The following is a 20,986-nucleotide window of genomic DNA, read 5'->3' as shown; positions in this document are numbered from 1 at the left end:
TAAATGTTACTAAAACCTTACCTTTTTCAATGACCTTTGTCTTTGACTTCCAGTTCTTTAGCCCTTGCCGAAGTTGCCTGCTGTTTCGCCTTGTCCTCTTTTAACTGTCGCACTAGCTCTGTCACCCTCCCATGTAGCGATTCTATGTGAGTTTATATCTGACGTTATTAAAATCTTACCTTCCTTTATGACCTTCAATGTCTGACTTTGGCTTCCAGCTCTTTAGCCCTAACTTAACTTTAACCAAAACTGCTTCCTGTTTCGCCTTGTCCTCTTCTAACTGTCTTACTAAGCCTGTCACCCTCGCACGTTGCGATTCTATGTGAGTTTAATAAAATGTTACATTAAAGCTTACCTTTCCCAGTGACCTTTGATGGCCATGACCTTGGCCTTCAGCTCTTTAGCCCTAGCCAAAGCTGCTTGCTGTTTCGCCTTGTCCATTTCTGTCTTAATAGCTCTGTTACGATTCTATCTTTACCTTAATTGTATATGATGTTAGACAACTTTACCTTTCTCTATGACCTTTAATGTCCTTGACCTTGGCTTCCAGTTCTTTAGCCCTTGCCGAAGCTGCCTGCTGTTTTGCCTTGTTTTCTTCTAACTGTTTTACTAACTCTGTCACCCTCGCACGTAGAGATTCTATCTCAGCGTGAGTTTGGGCGTGCGATGTGGTGGCGAGGCGAGCTTTCACAACTTCTAGTTCGTGGGACATCATGTCGAATCTGGAAAAATTGTTTGATGTTATTTTGATGCTTAATTAATTGGTTAAAATGTTTTTTAGATCGTTACGATTCGTGAATCTTTGTAATTCGTTTTTTTATAATTTGATGTCGTGCATTGTTAGATAGAGATATTACGGTTACTAAAATAGTCATTTGTGGGTTAGTTGACAGATAGTCAGAGAGAGTTGAGAGAGGTGTGGCGATGAGCTCGGCCTGGTACTGCCAAAGAGAATTTGAAATAGCGATTTATAAAAATGGCGCCATCTAATAGATCAAACGCCGAAGGTATGGCGGCATCGTTTTGAGCGATGGCGTTCTAAAAGTTTATAAAAAAGTTTTAAAAGTTCTAATGATGTGTCGAAAGATGGCAGTAAATTTACTGTGGCTACAAAGTTTTCTTTGACAAATCACCTCTATTTCAAATTCTCTTTGGTACTGCTGCAGCTGGCAGTCAGCTCGGACCAGCTCCTGTAACTGCTGGATTTGTCCTACCTTTGTTGTTTACTGTTGTAAGCTTCAGCCACCTGCATGGCGATGAGCTCGGCCTGGTACTGCTGCAGCTGGGAGTCAGTTCAGCTCCTGGAACTGTTGGATTTGCTGTACCTTTGTTGTTTACTGCTGTACGCCTCGGCCGCAGCTTGCATGGCATTGAGCTCGGCCTGGTACTGCTGCAGCTGGGAGTCAGCTCGGCTCAGCTCCTGCTCCAACTGCTGGAGCTGCTGGATTTGCATGAGCACGGGACCTCCCTGCGGGAAAATACAACACTGAGTAAGAGTATGTAAAATTTACGTCGAAAAGGAAAATTTCTTAAATATGCGAGCTTTATCTATTATGTACGTTCGTATTTATAATAATAGGCTGAAAGATATAATGTTACAGGTACTTTTGTGTAACGCAAAATAGGGTTATTATTATATATATAAGACGGCTTCTTTCGCGTCATTCGACATTCGGCCGGAAATTCTTTTTTTACGGCTTTTGGAGTACTAAATTACCTATTCAAATTCGGCTTGGTAACTGAACATTCAGTGATCCTACCTTAACCCCAGCACCTCCTGACAGCGTCCCAGTCGGGTTATAAACATCCCATTTACAGTAACGCATGGTTTCCTGATCGGCGGGTGGAATGTCACTTTGTTGACTCTCCTCAACCGTACGCTAACGCTGTTCCTGTTAAATTTGACTTATCGGCCGTGTACAGATCTCACCTTGACTCTAGCTCCTCCGGACAAGGTCCCGGCCGGGTCGTACACGTCGCCCTCGACAGTGACGCAGCGCTTCCGGATCTGCGGGTGGAAGGTGACCCGGTCGGCCGTGTACAGATCTCACCTTGACTCTAGCTCCTCCGGACAAGGTCCCGGCCGGGTCGTACACGTCGCCCTCGACAGTGACGCAGCGCTTCCGGATCTGCGGGTGGAAGGTGACCCGGTCGGCCGTGTACAGATCTCACCTTGACTCTAGCTCCTCCGGACAAGGTCCCGGCCGGGTCGTACACGTCGCCCTCGACAGTGACGCAGCGCTTCCGGATCTGCGGGTGGAAGGTGACCCGGTCGGCCGTGTACAGATCTCACCTTGACTCTAGCTCCTCCGGACAAGGTCCCGGCCGGGTCGTACACGTCGCCCTCGACAGTGACGCAGCGCTTCCGGATCTGCGGGTGGAAGGTGACCCGGTCGGCCGTGTACAGATCTCACCTTGACTCTAGCTCCTCCGGACAAGGTCCCGGCCGGGTCGTACACGTCGCCCTCGACAGTGACGCAGCGCTTCCGGATCTGCGGGTGGAAGGTGACCCGGTCGGCCGTGTACAGATCTCACCTTGACTCTAGCTCCTCCGGACAAGGTCCCGGCCGGGTCGTACACGTCGCCCTCGACAGTGACGCAGCGCTTCCGGATCTGCGGGTGGAAGGTGACCCGGTCGGCCGTGTACAGATCTCACCTTGACTCTAGCTCCTCCGGACAAGGTCCCGGCCGGGTCGTACACGTCGCCCTCGACAGTGACGCAGCGCTTCCGGATCTGCGGGTGGAAGGTGACCCGGTCGGCCGTGTACAGATCTCACCTTGACTCTAGCTCCTCCGGACAAGGTCCCGGCCGGGTCGTACACGTCGCCCTCGACAGTGACGCAGCGCTTCCGGATCTGCGGGTGGAAGGTGACCCGGTCGGCCGTGTACAGATCTCACCTTGACTCTAGCTCCTCCGGACAAGGTCCCGGCCGGGTCGTACACGTCGCCCTCGACAGTGACGCAGCGCTTCCGGATCTGCGGGTGGAAGGTGACCCGGTCGGCCGTGTACAGATCTCACCTTGACTCTAGCTCCTCCGGACAAGGTCCCGGCCGGGTCGTACACGTCGCCCTCGACAGTGACGCAGCGCTTCCGGATCTGCGGGTGGAAGGTGACCCGGTCGGCCGTGTACAGATCTCACCTTGACTCTAGCTCCTCCGGACAAGGTCCCGGCCGGGTCGTACACGTCGCCCTCGACAGTGACGCAGCGCTTCCGGATCTGCGGGTGGAAGGTGACCCGGTCGGCCGTGTACAGATCTCACCTTGACTCTAGCTCCTCCGGACAAGGTCCCGGCCGGGTCGTACACGTCGCCCTCGACAGTGACGCAGCGCTTCCGGATCTGCGGGTGGAAGGTGACCCGGTCGGCCGTGTACAGATCTCACCTTGACTCTAGCTCCTCCGGACAAGGTCCCGGCCGGGTCGTACACGTCGCCCTCGACAGTGACGCAGCGCTTCCGGATCTGCGGGTGGAAGGTGACCCGGTCGGCCGTGTACAGATCTCACCTTGACTCTAGCTCCTCCGGACAAGGTCCCGGCCGGGTCGTACACGTCGCCCTCGACAGTGACGCAGCGCTTCCGGATCTGCGGGTGGAAGGTGACCCGGTCGGCCGTGTACAGATCTCACCTTGACTCTAGCTCCTCCGGACAAGGTCCCGGCCGGGTCGTACACGTCGCCCTCGACAGTGACGCAGCGCTTCCGGATCTGCGGGTGGAAGGTGACCCGGTCGGCCGTGTACAGATCTCACCTTGACTCTAGCTCCTCCGGACAAGGTCCCGGCCGGGTCGTACACGTCGCCCTCGACAGTGACGCAGCGCTTCCGGATCTGCGGGTGGAAGGTGACCCGGTCGGCCGTGTACAGATCTCACCTTGACTCTAGCTCCTCCGGACAAGGTCCCGGCCGGGTCGTACACGTCGCCCTCGACAGTGACGCAGCGCTTCCGGATCTGCGGGTGGAAGGTGACCCGGTCGGCCGTGTCGGCGTCCCTGCACACGAAGGTGCCGCCGAACACGAAGCCCATGGCGGGGCGCAGCGCGGCGGGGAACGAGATCAGGTCCACGGCGCGCTGCACGTTCTCGGGCCCGCCGCCCTGGGGACATGCGGAATTCATTATTAACGGTGGGAAAACACACTTCTACCTTCCGGTTCCTGTCTTACTGTACTGTGGTAAGTATTGGGACCGTGCGAAGTGCATGGTGGGGGTAAGTAAAGCGATCCCAGCGCATAAGGTGGTAAAAATTAGAACTAACTGCGGATAGCGTCTTTAACATTTCGTACAAGTTATATGGCTCGAAATGAAACTTTAATTTATGATTTCTCCTGAAATATTCATTTAAATTGTATGGTGTAAGGGACCATTGTAATCTGTATGAAATGCTTAATATAACTAAATACTTAATTGTTAATAACGTTTCCGTGTAGATAGCTTTGCAAATGCCACATATTACGTGATCTTTTTCTAGAAGTTAAGAATGGGTATAGTAAGTTATCCTTAAAAGACAGACATTTAACATCGCGGACTTTTTTGTAGACCTATGAATGAGGAACAACCCCACCATACATTATGTTGTTATTGCTTAAACGGATTAGGCAGCGTTTTCGATTAAAGCTCCTAGCGAGCGTGATTTTTTCCGACAACATCGTTATATTTCAACCAATTTATACAAAACCTTAACAAGTTATATACCTAAGCCTTCCTCAAGAATCACTCTATTGATAGATGAAATTCGTATGAAAATCCGTTCAGCAGTTTTTAGTTTTGGAGTAGTTTTATAAGATGTGAATTGACGTTTTCCCCTAGACTTGCGGACGCTAGGCTGCGTGACAGTCGTGCACATAGCGAATAAATGTCCACAATTTATTCATTGGTCCATAGCTCCCGACGCGGCCGTGTCTCGCTGGTCGGTAGCGTCTGACCTTCTGGCATAATGGCCATTCCCTGACTTGGTAGTAAAGAATTGAAGACCGACACCGCACCGATCGTCAAGACAAACTGGGTGCGTTCCGTAGGTTTCGTGTCCACCGGACCGGAGAACAAGGCTTAAATAAAAGAAAAAATACTCACGATTTGCTGCGCCAGCTTCAGCGTCTGATCGACAATGGTGTAGGCGGTGATCTGGATCAGCGGTATCGTGATTCAAATCTGGATGTGGCCCTTCTTGAGCAGTAGTACCGTCAAGGTCAAGAAGAAAACTCACAATTTGCCCGCTTCAGCGTCTGATCGTCAATGGTTTAGGTAGTGATCTTGTTCAGCGGTATCATGGTTCGAGTCTGGATGTGGCCCCTTCTGAGAAGTAGTACTGTTAAGATCTAAGAGGAAAACTCACAATTTGCTGCGCTAGCTTCAGCGTCAGATCGACAATGGTGTAGGCGGTGATCTTGTTCAGCGGTATCATGGTTCAAGTCTGGATGTGGCCCCTTCTGAGAAGTAGTACTGTTAAGATCTAAGAGGAAAACTCACAATTTGCTGCGCTAGCTTCAGCGTCAGATCGACAATGGTGTAGGCGGTGATCTTGATCAGCGGTATCATGGTTCGAGTCTGGATGTGGCCCCTTCTGAGAAGTAGTACTGTTAAGATCTAAGAGGAAAACTCACAATTTGCCCGCTTCAGCGTCTGATCTTCAATGGTTTAGGTAGTGATCTTGTTCAGCGGTATCATGGTTCAAGTCTGGATGTGGCCCCTTCTGAGAAGTAGTACTGTTAAGATCTAAGAGAAAAACTCACAATTTGCTGCGCTAGCTTCAGCGTCAGATCGACAATGGTGTAGGCGGTGATCTTGTTCAGCGGTATCATGGTTCAAGTCTGGATGTGGCCCGTTCTGAGAAGTAGTACTGTTAAGATCTAAGAGGAAAACTCACAATTTGCTGCGCTAGCTTCAGCGTCAGATCGACAATGGTGTAGGCGGTGATCTTGATCAGCGGTATCATGGTTCGAGTCTGGATGTATCCCCTTTTGAGAAGTAGGACTGTTAAGATCTAAGAGGAAAACTCACAATTTTCTGCGACAGCTTCAGTGTCTGATCGTCAATGGTGTAGGCGGTGATCTTGATCAGCGGTATCATGGTTCGAGTCTGGATCTGGCCCTTCTTGAGCAGTAGTACCGTCAAGATCTAAGAGGAAAACTCACAATTTGCTGCGCCAGCTTCAGCGTCTTATCATCAATGGTGTAGGCGGTGATCTTGTTCAGCGGTATCATGGTTCGAGTCTGGATGTGGCCCTTCTTGAGCAGTAGTACCGTCAAGATCTAAGAGGAAAACTCACAATTTGCTGCGCCAGCCTGAGCGTCTTGTCATCAATGGTGTAGGCGGTGATCTTGTTCAGCGGTATCATGGTGGTTCGCGTCTGGATGTTGCCCTTCTTGAGCAGTAGGTCCACTGTGGCGTCTGTGTCTACTACTACGTTGTATAGCTGTGAAACAGTATAGAGTAATTGCAACAAGTGGAATTTTACCATACTAGTTTCATATTTAAATTTGTATATTATATGGACATTCTTACACAAATTGACTAAGTCCCACGGTAAGCTTAAGAAGGCTTGTGTTTTGGGTACTCAGACAACGATATATATATATATATATATAATATACAAATACTGAATAGTAAATCCATGACTCACAGGGAAAGGTACCCAACTGTCCGGTTCCGATTTGATTAATATTTATATATGTTATAGAGTAAATATTAAATATAAATATTATATTATAGGACATTATTACACAAATTGACTAAGTCCCACAGTAAGCTCAATAAGGCTTGTGTTGAGGGTACTTAGACAATGATATATATAATATATAAATATTTATAAATACTTAAATACATAGAAGAGTAGTCTAAAATAATAGACAAGTATTTTTTTTAGCTTCCCAAACTCAACCTATTGGGAGAAATTCTCCTCCAAAGTACTAAATCTTCCAACTCCTATAGAAAGTGATGCTCAAGCAACTTGCTAGTTAATGGCTGGTTTGAGTATATGTTTGAGAGCAGGAAAAAATAATGAGCACGTGTTTTGTTATATCGGCGGAAACTCATTTTTTCCTAAAAAATCGACAGTTTTATAACACGCTAAAGATACACATAAAGACGGGTGTTTTGTTATTTATGTTCAAGAAGGTGGAAAAGAGAAGAAAACCGACTGGACCCAACCATTTGCTGCGTCCTGCAACACCGTCGACGCTGCTGTATGTCCCGTCTACATTACCTTACGAAGGTCGATGACATCGTAAAGTACGTGAGAGTAAAGTCCTGAGGGTCGCGAAGTTGGGATCCCAACACAATGCGAATTTTATTTGTGGTGAGCGTTCCGACTGAACGTGTAGACCTTCAACAAGGAGTTTTGGCTGAAGGGTGTCAAGTTTCGGCGGTTTCCCGACACAGCGGGATTGCGTAATGCATCGCAACCATAATGTGATTTGTAGTGTTGTTTTAAAATATTTTTATAATATGTAAGGTACTTGACGCGTTGGTGGCCTAGCGGTAAGAGCGTGCGACTTGCAATCCGGAGGTCGCGGGTTCAAACCCCGGCTCGTACCAATGAGTTTCTCGGAACTTATGTACGAAATATCATTTGATATTTACCAGTCGCTTTTCGGTGAAGGAAAAACATCGTGAGGAAACCGGACTAATCCCAACAAGGCCTAGTTTACCCTCCGGGTTGGAAGGTCAGATGGCAGTCGCTTTCGGAAAAACTAGTGTCTACGCCAAATCTTGGGATTAGTTGTCAAGCGGACCCCAGGCTCCCGAGCCGTGGCAAAGTGCCGGGACAACGCGAGGAAAAAGAAGAAGAAGAATATGTAAGGTACTTTTATGGGCCTCTAGTTGCTTGAAATAAAGGTTTTCATTTTTAATTCATTTCATAAATTATCTGACTAATGTTTGAATACTCACTTTGCCGCCCGCGGCAGTTTCCAACGCAGTGCAGTACACTGGATCATTGACGTTTATCAGTCTCGCCACGATACCTATAAGTAAATATATTAGTATTAAGAAATAAGTTTTTAGCAAAAATTTTTTTTTTGGTACAAGCTTTTATCGCTGGTGTACTTTTTTTCCACCCAAACACAATAAGGTTGCGTTGTTTTATCAGAGTTCCTATGGCTACCTCCTGTTTCCATCATCAGATCAGCTCGATGGTACCATAATATTGCATTGTCACCCGACTTATGTATGCAAAATTTCAGCTTCATCGGAAACCGGGAAGTGGGTCAAATTTAACGTGCAAGATTTGTCCCATACATACTAACAGGGCAAGTTAATAAAAGCTTGTAAAAACCAGAGACTTGCGAAACGAGCTGCCTGTAAATACACACGTGGACGCGGGGGTCCACACAGAGCGAACATACTCGCGAGGCAATTTCCTCGCGCACAAACCAGCCAGTGTAGACGTGCCTCGGCCGAGACGGCGCGCTCGGATTATTCGCTCGCCTAATGCGGAACTAGAGAAAATACATTGACCCGCCTGTTGCTATCTCTATTGTACGCGCATAATTATATTGCTTTTTCGCTCGCAGTGACATTGACAGCCGGCATCATGGTCGAGACAGCAATATTACGAAAATGCTCGTGATAAGCGTCTTTTCATTAACATCGTCCAACGTTGGAAGCTGGGATCGCAAGAGTCGGTTCACTGTTTTTGAATGAAGTATATTTTAGGATTAATTTCTTTTAATTATTATTTATTCCTAAAAATAACACGCACACAATTGAGATGAAAACCCGCGCGATGGTTATTTCTTCCGTCGCAAGTTTGGCGCGGCGTGTCATATTTTTCGTTCCTTTCTAATTTCCTGTTTCTACTTAACTTTCTTACTGTTTCGACTGAACTTTCTTACCATGTACTTTGGAATGGTCGAAGTCTCTGGTCGGCGCCTGGTATTGAAACTGACAACGCTGAAGTCTTGAACTTAGACGGTCTAATGAATCTCTTTTTCCGACTGTCTCTGACTGGATTTGCCGGATGAGACCCTTTAGCTCAGTGTTGCGAGCTTCGCTGAAGTTCATGCTTGAGAGCTCGGCCTGTGAATAAAAGTATGGGTAAATAGCATAAAAGTATTGTTTTAATTTATTATCAAATCAACTCCAATATTCTATAAATGTTTAAAAAAAATGTTCTAAGCAAAACTAAAAGGTTTTTAATTTAGCAGTTGTATGGTGTTCCACGTAACATCTAAAGTACACCCTAATTTGAAAATGAATTTTATGGCCTGATGAAGTAGGTTATTTAACCAGTTCCCAAAAAGGAGTCATCTTCACTTCTCTAACTCGAAGAAAAACTGCCTCAACGCCACGCCTATCGCGCGGCGCGCCATAGTGAACCTTGTCTGGATACACGAAGGTTGCTATTGGGCTGTGCCGCGCGCGTCAGTTGACGTCTTTCGCGGTCAAAGCGTTAGTGATTACTAAACTAATATCTACCAGTCTAATATGTTTTATAGATGTTTATGCATCTATGACAATGTATGATTAATACAAATAAATATTAATTACCTGTAGCTTATCCAACTGCGCCTGCTGCCTGCCTGAACTCTATGCTATCCTGGTCCTTAGTAAACTATGTGCTGCTCACTTTAAACTCCTCGAAAGAGCTTGTAGACGTTCTTTTTTTATTGACAGTAGTTTTACTAATATACATTTAGTCTAATATTACCTGTAGTTTATCCAGCTGCGCCTGCTGCCTGCCTTTGTTATCCTGGTCCTTAGTAAACTGTGCGCTGCTCACTTTAAACTCCTCGAAAGAGCTTGTAGACGTTCTTCTTTTATTGACACTACCTTCTACTAATATATATTTAGTCTAATATTACCTGTAGTATATCCAGCTGCGCCTGCTGCCTGCCTATTTTATGCTGGTCCTTAGTAAACTGTGCGCTGCTCGCTTTAAACTCCTTCAAAGAGCTTGTAGTTTCTTCCTTTATTGACGGTCTTCTCCATACTACCTTCTACTGATACATTTAGTCTAATATTACCTGTAGTTTATCCAGCTGCGCCTGCTGCCTGCCTATGTTATCCTGGTCCTTGGTAAACTGAGCACTGCTCGCTTTGAACTCCTTCTCCAAAGTCTTGAGCCTGTCTTCAGCGTGTTTCTTCTCCATTTGGGCTTGCGATATGGACGTTGAAGCTTCGGATGCTTCGGCCTTTGCAGCTGTATAGTAGGAAAGTAGTTTATATTAAAAAATATTCAATAAAACACCCTTCAAGTTGTACCAATAATGGAATATGACACCAAAAGAAATCCAAACAAGCAGAGTCCGTGTATTCCCATTTGGACCTGAACCCTGACCGGGGAATAGGGAATGATTCATTTCCATCTGTCCCCGGCGGGAACAGATGGGAACAGTTTCATTTGCATCTGTCCCTGCTGGGCACAAATGACTGGATCTATTCCCATTTGTCCCCGTCGGTCACAGATGGGAATGTATCCTACCCATTTGTACCCGCCTCCCAGTCAAGTAACGGGCACAGATGAGAATACACCGCAGAGTCGCAGTTACAGTATACTAGATATATATATCGTTTGAAGTGCTGACGAAAGGACCTTTAGAATATACAAGCGTATATATGGCCACTTATACTGGCACTACAAGTTCCACTGCCCAACCAAATGTATCTTTATTAGGGTGTAGAAACACTAGGCTAAACCCTATCACTTTGCAATAAAGTTCGTAATAGGCATTGAATTACCCATTAGCTGGTCCTGCAGAGACTCGGAGGCGCCCTCGTTGCCGGTGCTGACGGATATGAAGGTCGCCTGCGCGGCCGCTAGGGCTGCCTCTGCGGCTTCACTCGCCGCTCGTAGGCCCTCGAACATTGACGACGCCTGTAATAGTACATTACTAGTATATAGTTCAGGCACACACAAATACACATTAAAATGTAAATATAGAGCTGTACCTAAGAAAGGTACATTATGCTAGTAGTGACTGACCCCAATCTCTCCGGGGACCAGTCTGAAAATCAGCGCGGAGCCCTCTGGCACTGCACATGCTGAGATTGGGAACCTTTGCCACATCATAGATTTAAGTTATAGTTATTATGTTAAGATAATAAGTTTAAGTTATTTTGTATTTTTTTAACGTTCAAAATACCCATATTTTAACGGAAATTGTAATTTTTGATTGTGTTGCAATAAAGATTTTTTTTTTATTTACTACAGAGGCGGGGAAAGATATAGACGGCCGAGCGTTGTGAGGTCTGTATAGGGATACGCGGCAGGCAACCCCGTTTCTCGATGATATTTTATTATTTTTGCGCTACGACGCACGGTTTAGGAGATACAACCCTAAAAAGATTCCTGCATGTCTGTAAAAAAACTATATACGGCTGTATCTCCTAAACCGTACGTCGTAGCGCTATAATAATTAAATTTTCGTTCCTCTTTTGATAACCCTGAAATAATAATAATAAAAAAGCATAATGGCAGAATATTGTTTATACGTTTTTTTATGGTTAAATGCCAAGACGTGTCACAATTTGACGTATAAAACAAAAGAAAATTCCTGTACTATCTTCACTCAACGCATCGGATATGTTATATTTCCGGACCTAAATTGAAGTAAGTCACGTCAACATTTGATTGCAAGTTTGAGAAAATTATATAAAACAACAAAACAATATAAAATAATTTCTTGCCGGTCCCATATTGGGATACCCTCCTACAATTTAGGAGGGTTAGAGCCGGCGTAGCTTTATTTGACGTTCATAAGCTCGCTGTATAATGCCTACTTAAAAAAAAACTGTAAACTGTAAAATAAAAATTACAACAGGAGAAATTAAAGAAACAAATACTATAGTGAACAGTTGAATACATAGCATTTGAGCCTTCTCATCATCCTTCAACGACCTCTCCATGATCCTAGCCTGTTTGGTCTGTGTGCTGACAGCCTCTTTAGAAACTAGACTAACCTAAGACTTACCTCACTCAATATATTACTCTTATCATTAAGAGCATTCTCATCATCATTCAACGACCTCTATATGGTCCCAGCTTGTTTGGTCTGTGTGCTGACAGCCTCTTCAGAAACTAGTCTAACCTAAGACTTACCTCGCTCAATAATTATTAAGAGCCTTCTCATCATCCTTCAACTCACCATAATTTTAGCCTGTTTGGTCTGTGTGCTGACAGCCTCTTCAGAAACTAGACTAACCTAAGACTTACCTCACTTAATATCTTTCTCTTATCATTAAGAGCCTGCTCATCATCCTTCAACGACCTCTCCATGATCCTGGCCTGTATGGTCTGTGTGCTGACAGCCTCTTTAGAAACTAGACTAAACTAAGACTTACCTCGCTCCATATCTTCCGCTTATCATTAAGTGCCCTCTCATCATTCAACGGCCTTTCCATGATCCTGGCCTGTTTGGTCTGTGTGCTGACAGCCTCTTTGAAACTAGACTAACCTAAGACTTACCTCACTCAATATCTTTCTCTTCTCATTAAGAGCCTTCTCATCATCCTTCAACGACCTCTCCATGATCCTGGCCTGTATGGTCTGTGTGCTGACAGCCTCTTCAGAAACTAGATTAACCTAAGACTTACCTCGCTCAATATCTTCCGCTTATCATTAAGTGCCTTCTCATCATCCTTCAACGACCTCTCCATGATCCTGGCCTGTTTGGTCTGTGTGCTGACAGCTTCTTTAGCAGCCTTGTGTGCTGCTGACGCACTGGCTTCAGTCTTCTCTACGCCGGTCAACTCTTTTTCTAGAGCTTTTAAGTTGTTGCCGCTTTGCTAAAGGATGTAAGGGAAAATTTATTAGCAAAAGTATACGAGTACAAATTAAACATATTATTCATAATTAATGTTCATATACACTTTACCTACATCGTAATACTTGATTCCCAGCAGCATGAAATCAATATCGACATGTTAAAACACTTGAATAGGGTACTTTCCTACTAGTCAAATCAGGAACAAGTGCAGTCACGGTCAAGTCACCTACATTATATTTATCCCAATTATAAAATAGTAATGGTGTCTAAAAATAACTGTTGTTTACGTTTTTATAATAATTTTCTGGCGCTTTATTTTGTGCATAGTGTGAAATAATTTATTTTATTTACAGGATTCATCCTTAGTGAATTTCAAATTAAGAATAGAATAATTTGTCTTCATTTAAGCGACTCGCTAGGCGGGATGTCTATTTGTAGGCGCTTTTCGCTACATACGGTTTCTCCCGTGTTAACGGCTATGGTGGTAGCGCGTAGCTTGCGCTGGCACTGAATAGCCCAGACTGTCTTTTAAAAGACTTCAGATATCTTTTTAAACCATGACACCATGATAGTGGTATGGTGAAGTCTGTAATCGATTTGGAACTTGTGAGTCATATCAAAGATAATTTGAAATAGCAGTGGATTGTGAAAGAAAATATTGTAGCCACAGTAAATTTACTGAAAAAAAAGTCAATTTTTTGATATTTAACTTTAACATATATAAATGAAAGAATAAGGATCAAAGCCAAATAGATTCTAAAAGCTTTAATAATGTGTCGAGAGATGGCAGTAAATTTACTGTGGCTACAAAGTTTGCTTTGACAATCCACCTCTATTTCAAATTCTCTTTGATATGACTCACAAGTTCTAAATCGATTACAGACTTCACCATCGTTTTTAATTAGGTAGTTACTCTACAACTTATACGCTAGGGGTTCCCAACCTTTTACCCTATGCGCCTCACCCAACATTATGTATGTATGTATGTATGTATGTATATACTTTATTGTACATAGAAATAAAATCACGAAAAAGACAGTGACAGAGTAAATTAAATACAACAAAGGCGAACTTATCCCTGTATGGGATCTCTTCCAGTTAACCTTTGAGGAAATAAGTAAAACAGAAGTAACAGCGAATGAATGACAAACACAAACAAAAGTGTACAATCACTGAAATTAATGAAATGCACGTTTTGAATATACATTGATACAAATATACATAGATAGAAAAATAACCATAAAATAATGCATACATATAAATAAAAATACATAAATAAAAATAAATAAATATTCAATATATAATACATCGCGCAGAGAGTACATTGCGCTGCTAAAACATTGGTACAACAACCAGGTCAATAGGGTGAGATGGGCGGGGGTTGACTCGGACGAGTATAGACTGCAGTGTGGAGTTAGACAGGGGGGATTATCATCCCCAATCCTGTTTAACCTCTATGTTAACGAACTGATTGAGGGTCTTAGCAAGGAGCATGTCGGATGTCACATAGGCGAAACGTGTTTCAACAATATAAGTTACGCGGACGACATGATCGTGCTGGGACCGTCAATCAGTGTTGTCAAACATCTTGTTAAACTGTGTGAGAGCAACGCGCAACAGCATGGTCTTAGTTACAACGCGAGCAAAAGCGAGGTCGTTATCTTTAAGGCTCGTAAGTATAACACTAAGACCCTGCCTGAGATCATGCTGGGGGGAGTGGCTCTCAAAATAGTTGATAAATTTAAATATTTAGGGCATGTAATTACGCGGGAGCTCAGGGATGATATGGATGTGGAAAGAGAGAGGAGAGCTTTGGCAGTACGAGGTAATATGCTCGCCCGCAGGTTTGCGCGCTGTAACGAGGAAGTAAAACTGACACTTTTTAAGGCTTATTGCCAGACGTTTTACACGTGCAGCCTGTGGGTGAGTTTCACACAGAAGGCCTATAAATACACTGCGTGTGCAATACAACAACGTCCTTAGAATGCTGTTGAGGCGACCTAAACACTGCAGCGCATCGGGCATGTTCGCCGAGGCTAGAACCGACGACTTCTTTGCCATAAGGCGAAAAAGAATTGCCTCACTGCTTGGGAGAGTGCGCGGAAGCAGCAACAGCATGCTAAGGATGTTGGCCGATCGCCTCGACTGCCCGCTCACAAAATACTGGGTTGATGTGATTATTGGGAGGGACAAATAGGGTAAGACTATTTATCGCTCCCAATACCTACTAGGTTAAGTTTCCTGTAGATATATATTTATTCATAAGACTAACATTTAAAAAAGTAGTACTCAATGGAACTAGGAAGTCGTAACCAAAGTATAGGAAAGCCACATTTTTTTAAGCTTCTCCTTGAGTGATGCTACAGATTGGGATTGCCTCACGGACACCGGAATCTCGTCCCATAACTTAACGGCATGGACAGTAAAGGATTTCTTGTATGTGCGCGTCGTATTGGAAGGAATTGTGAGTGAAAAATTGGTGCTTGATTGCATTATGCTACAATACTAAACTAAACAGGGGGCCGAAATGGAGAGTACATAACTATTGGAGTTTTTACGAAAGATGGGGGTAAATCTGGAGCTGGTCGCTGCGCCCCCCTTGGAATCAGTGTAGGCCCCGCGCGGGGCCCGCACCGGCGGGAGCCCTGTTACATGCGGACGGAGACAAGGGGAGGGGCCAGGGAAATATAAACTAACTGCAAGCTTACATCTTCTAGCTTCTTATGCAACTCATTCATCTGCTTCTCCAAATCCTTTGATGTTTCCTTGTTGCCGACAATCTCATCTTTCTTGGCCTGTATCTCATCTTGAACTTCCGTCACTTTGTCTTGAGCCTCTTTTAGGTTCTTTTCGGCAGTCACATATCTGTAAATACGTATTATTTTTATTTGTATTTTATGGAAGTTCAAGAAATTTGCTATTTTGACTCTGAAATATTGCGTTTATGTATACAGTTGTCATACAAGTTATTTTTCAATAAAATGTAAGGTATCGAATGGTACCATTCTCTTCTTTCTTCTTGAAAGTAAAAAAATCTTTTTTGAGACTTTGGAGCCTTGCACTTTTTTTATAATCTCAATGTGTCTTTTTAAATTCCACTGGATGGCTCATTTTCTATCCATTTAGCTAAATTTGGAATGACACTTTGTACATAGGTTAGAAATACCCTAATCAAGACGTCCTGTTCATCTATGTCCAGAGGGTAGAGACACGTTGTATTAGACCGAAAAAATCTTCGTCAAAAAAATAAAAATGATTCTTGACTGATAGTGAACCTTATAACGATAAGATAAGGTCTACCGGAAGTCAGTGTTTGCCAGTACGCACCTGTAGGCTACATATAGCCGACTGACGTTCTCCAGTTCCCTGACCACCTTCTGGTACTCCTGGAACTGCGATCGCTCGTCCTGCAGCTTTTGGAGCTTCGGCGCGATGTCCTCTCGGATGATCTGTACGAGATGAAACAAAGTATATATAGTCTATTTCATGTAGATCTAGGTCAGAATTTCCCAAAATATGGGTCGCGAGTGAATATTGAGTGGGCCCTGAAACACAAGGCGATATTCCGACCGATCAGGCACTGAGCTGGCTCTGAGCACTACTAATAATATTTTATGCTCCCTTTTTCAGGCAGCCAAGACGTGTTCTATATCAGTGAAAATAACCAAATTCCGCACAATTTGGCCCGCAAAATGGTAGGTCCCTGTCCTTTGGGTCAAAAAGTTTGCAGACCCCTGATTTAAACCTTTGAGTCCGAGAATCTATGTCAATTCAGCCAAAAATTTACACAAATAAACGCCCTTAATGGGATTCGAACCCAGGACCATCGGCTTCATAGGCACGCGAGTCCACACAGAACGAGCCGCCTCGCGAGGAAATTGCCGCAGCCGCATTGCTTCGAGCGAGGCTCGTCTACACAGACTGAGCTGCCTCGCGCGGCAATTTCCTCGCGAGGCGGCTCGGTCTGTGTGGACCCGCCTAATTATGATTGTCTTTGTGGATTCTATGATGAGTCCTAGGATTTAAAGAATCAATGTGTCAATCCATACTTACATCATTGAGTTCCCTTAGCTTAGCATCTTTCTTCTCAATGGTCTTCTGAGCCGCCTGCTTCTTGGCTTCATACATGCGAGTGCCGGCCGCTTCTTCTACCATTGACAGGATCTGTAATAACACAGCATCCATTTAAACATCTTAAACCTTTAAAAAAATTGTTTCATGATTATCTGTCCTTGGGCTTTTTAGCCAACTACAATTTGAATGTGGATATGGTTCTTAATGTTCCCAGATTTCTCAGAGATCTGAGCCCATTTTGTAAACTGTTTTTTTTTGTTTTTGTTTGAAACCTAGTGATTTAGATTAAGATTTATTTATTTTCGTAACGATAAATTACAGTATAAATTATTCTTATGTTAATCTATATGAATTTACATTATGATCGTCAATGATTTGGCATGCAAACATATAGTTATAAAACGTCAATGATAATTATAAAAAAAAAAAACAAATTCGAAATTACCGTCAAATTAAAAACTACAAAACAAAGGAAACAGGAAACTAAAAAGAAATAATGGAATACATGTCAAACACAATATTTAGTAGATATCACATAATGATCGTCATTAAAACTAAGAGCAGTAATAATTAATAATATTCTAGAACAAATGTCATCTTAAATCAATTTTACATAAACTATAATGTTAAACAGTTATTATAATTTTAATTCCATGTATTCATCCACTGAATATAATGGGTTTTCCAATAAAAAAATCCTCAATTGACGTTCAAATGCTTCGTCAGATATTTCAGTTCAGTGATGGGATCCTTTATAAATCAAGGGAACTCTTCAATGGGCACATATCTAAATGGTTAGTATATTTTTTATGGTAACTCACCGTTGTTCTCTCAGAAAGCAATATTTGGTGAGCTGTTGTAAGAACAGTTATTTTTTTTGTTAATAGTAAATAATAAATAAATAATAAATAAATAATAAATACAACATTTTACAGCACATATGGCCCTTTAAACTTTCGACATAGGCACGTAAACTGCTAATTATCGCACTAGTGCGGTAAGTAGCATATATGTACAGCAATAGTACATTACGATACAAGTGCGAAGAATAGGAAATTCAAAACGAGTGGCGATAAATTAAAACTCGACGGAAGCACATGTTTACAGTACACATGGCCCTTTAAATTTTCGAAATAGTTACGTAATGTGCTAATTATCGCACTAGTGCGGTAAAGTAGCACCATGTGTACAGTAAGAGTTATTATATAACTTGAACATTATAGCTGTCATTTATTTTTCGTATATCATAATTATATTAGTTGAAGTTTGTGTTTTTGAGGCTTGTCTTTAATCCCAAAATTTATTGAGTGTAGACAAATATATTGGTAATTTGTAATAATACCTCAGGTGGCTTCATGTTGAGCACTTTAGTGATGCGGCCCTGCATAATGAGGAAGTGAGGGTTGTTGACGTTGAGCTGTACAGAGCAGAACAGATCACTGACTCGTTTGTTCTGGACATTGATGCCGTTGATGAGGTACTTATTCTTGCCACCCATGACCACCTAATAACATCAGGTTTAATAAGTTAATTGTTAAAAAAAAATGTTTATACAAATGAAATGAACACTTTATATCAGGTGTCTTCAAACCCGGCCCGCGAGGCGTTCTAATCCGGCCCCCCGACAGCCAACGCGACAGCCTACGGTTGAAATAAAATCAAAATTCCAATAACTCAAAAATGACATATGCCACTTCAAGAGTTATAAAAACAGTACTAACCTGTCGAGTAACAGTTATTTCATCATGGTTCTCATAGCCAATGGGGCATTGATTCTTGTCTCGGTTATCAAATGTGATGCTAACAGTGGCTTTGGTGATGCCCGCCTGTCCATGCTTGTAGATTAATTCTTGAAGGCTTCCCGCTCGCACCTATGTATCATAAGTAAATAATGCTTGTAGAATACGATACAATACAAATACTCTTTATTGCACAAAAATGAAATGTATTGTATATTGCTATTATAAGTTAAGAAGTAAATATACCTAAATGTAATCTGAGTGTTAGCATGTAAGGTTTATCTGTTAGTGCTAATATTATATATATTAAATAAAATAAAAAATACAGGAAAATAAATTCAGAAAAAAATATACAGGGTGACTGGTAATTCGTCGTATTCCTTCAAGGGGGTTATTCTACAGCTTATTTGGAGTGATTTAAGTCCAGTCAACCAGGGGTCAAAACTCATTGGTTTTCAAGTTATTCAAGATTTTAGATTTTTTTAATTAATACCCGCTTTTTGACCTAAAACTAGTTTTTTTTTTAAACTACGTATTTTTCAAATAAAAAAAAAGATTTTCCGAATAGCCAATGAATCACTGATTACGTAAAATAATAAAAAAAGTACAAAACATATCAAAATTTTGCAAATAAAAGCATCTGAAATCAGAAGTTTTTGTATTTTTTTTTTCAAATCTTGTTACATTTTGAGGCATAACTAAAAAAAAAAGTAATAACACTTCGCGTACAAATTACAGAATTTATTTCCTCAGTTCATAAGCTTTCTAAAAAGGTACAATTTATGACAATTTATGCTCATTTTTTACAATTAATAATAATAATACCAGAGCAGGTACAGGACTTAGCGTACTTGACTTTACTTGTTTGTGTCGTTTTAAACTCGCCGAAGGCATACTTTGTCTCCAGTTTCTTATCTTTTGAGAGTTTAAGTTGCCCGGGGTGATACTTTGGTAAGTAATTAAGTAAGGGAATAAGAAAAATAGGAAAAATACAGTTTCATTATTAAATAAAATTTAATCTTAAAAAGGAAAAATGATAAATCTATCTCGAACTGTTTGCCCTGCCTGCGTATGCAAGAACGAAGCATTCTTCGTACTTCAGTGATTGTCACTCGCCTCGAAAACCCGTCTTTCATCGTCTGTGCAGCTGCTAGGATTTTTTGCCGTAGGTCTTCTACGTCACGTATCGGTCTGTCGTAGACCAACGTCTTCATGTGACCCCAGATGTAGAAATCACACGGAGTTAAATCTGGGCTCCTGGCTGGCCAAGGGGTTGGGCCACCTCGACCAATCCAATCCATCTTCTTGGGTAGTTTTCATCCATCCACTGCCGCACACCCCGGTAGAAGTAAGCAGGGCAGCCATTGTGCTGATAAATCATGTTAATTCTTGTTGCAAGCGGCACATCTTCCAGTAGCGTCGGTAGCTCATCCCTCACTATTCGTCACCATCACAGAGTCCGTAATAATAAATGATATCTGCGTATTCTTCAAATTTGTAAGTACCCATTTGAAGAATAACTTAGTTATCAATATCGTCCGAAATGGAAAGAAAGTTGAAAGTAACTAACTGATTAATTACTACATGACCTATTTAAACCTGGTTAGTCTCACCCCCACCCCATGAGAAGCATCGCCACCCAATAAAATTAAGATAAGGAACAGAAGGCGAAAAACCCGCCGTAAGAATTAAAGTGACACAAACAAACTAATTAAAGTAATTTAACTTCATTAGCTCATTAGCTAATGACCCTTAATCAGTTTGTTTGTTTCACCAAAGGGAATCTGCAGTGCCTACTTCCTCATGGAAAAAGATAAGATAAGAAACTGGAGACAAAGTATGCCTTTGGCGAGTTTAAAACGACACAAACAAGTAAAGTCAAGTACGCTAAGTCCTGTACCTGCTTTGGTATTATTATTATGAATTGTAAAAAATGAGCATAAAATGTCATAAATTTTACCTCTTTAGAAAGCTTTTGAACTGAGGAAATGAATTCTGTAATTTGTACGCGAAGTGTTATTACTTTTTTTTTAGTTATGCCTTAAAATGTAACTAGATTTGAAAAAAAAAATACAAAAACTTCTGAATTCAGATGCTTTTATTTGCAAAATTTTGATTATGTTTTGTACTTTTTTTATTATTTTAAGTAATCAGTGATTCATTGGCTATTCGGAAAATCTTTTTTTTTATTTGAAAAATACGTAGTTAAAAAAAAAAAACTAGTTTTAGGTCAAAAAGCGGGTATTTATTAAAAAAAATTAAAATCTTGAATAACTTGAAAACCAATGAGTTTTGACCCCTGGTTTACTGGACTTAAATCACTCCAAATAAGCTGTAGAATAACCCCCTTGAAGGAATACGACGAATTACCAGTCACCCTGTACAATAAACAAACATCTTTTGTTATGGCTATGGAGAACGCAGATGGCGGGAGTTTACAGTAAAAACACGTAGTAAATCATCAAAATCATATTAG

The 20,986-nt window shown here is 42.3% G+C and overlaps 1 protein-coding gene across 1 annotated transcript in view; it reads right to left on the bottom strand.

Moving 5' to 3' along the window:
* The window catches only part of LOC133528323 (structural maintenance of chromosomes protein 2), a 32,485-nt gene that overhangs the window by 11,201 nt on the left and 298 nt on the right, over positions 1-20,986 (bottom strand). The window contains exons 2-15 of the mRNA XM_061865667.1: positions 18,493-18,642; positions 18,114-18,275; positions 16,751-16,861; positions 16,025-16,146; positions 15,406-15,562; positions 12,525-12,716; positions 10,671-10,806; positions 9,956-10,131; positions 8,825-9,008; positions 7,881-7,954; positions 6,259-6,405; positions 3,867-4,088; positions 1,326-1,468; positions 510-722 (exon numbers count right to left, since the gene is read on the bottom strand). Coding sequence (XP_061721651.1) covers positions 510-722; positions 1,326-1,468; positions 3,867-4,088; positions 6,259-6,405; positions 7,881-7,954; positions 8,825-9,008; positions 9,956-10,131; positions 10,671-10,806; positions 12,525-12,716; positions 15,406-15,562; positions 16,025-16,146; positions 16,751-16,861; positions 18,114-18,275; positions 18,493-18,642 — 2,189 coding nt within the window. The remainder of the gene's footprint in view (positions 1-509; positions 723-1,325; positions 1,469-3,866; positions 4,089-6,258; positions 6,406-7,880; positions 7,955-8,824; positions 9,009-9,955; positions 10,132-10,670; positions 10,807-12,524; positions 12,717-15,405; positions 15,563-16,024; positions 16,147-16,750; positions 16,862-18,113; positions 18,276-18,492; positions 18,643-20,986) is intronic.

This window comes from Cydia pomonella, chromosome 19 (assembly GCF_033807575.1).
Source record: "Cydia pomonella isolate Wapato2018A chromosome 19, ilCydPomo1, whole genome shotgun sequence".
Taxonomy (NCBI): domain Eukaryota; kingdom Metazoa; phylum Arthropoda; class Insecta; order Lepidoptera; family Tortricidae; genus Cydia; species Cydia pomonella.
This window is presented reverse-complemented; position numbering and strand designations above follow the sequence as displayed.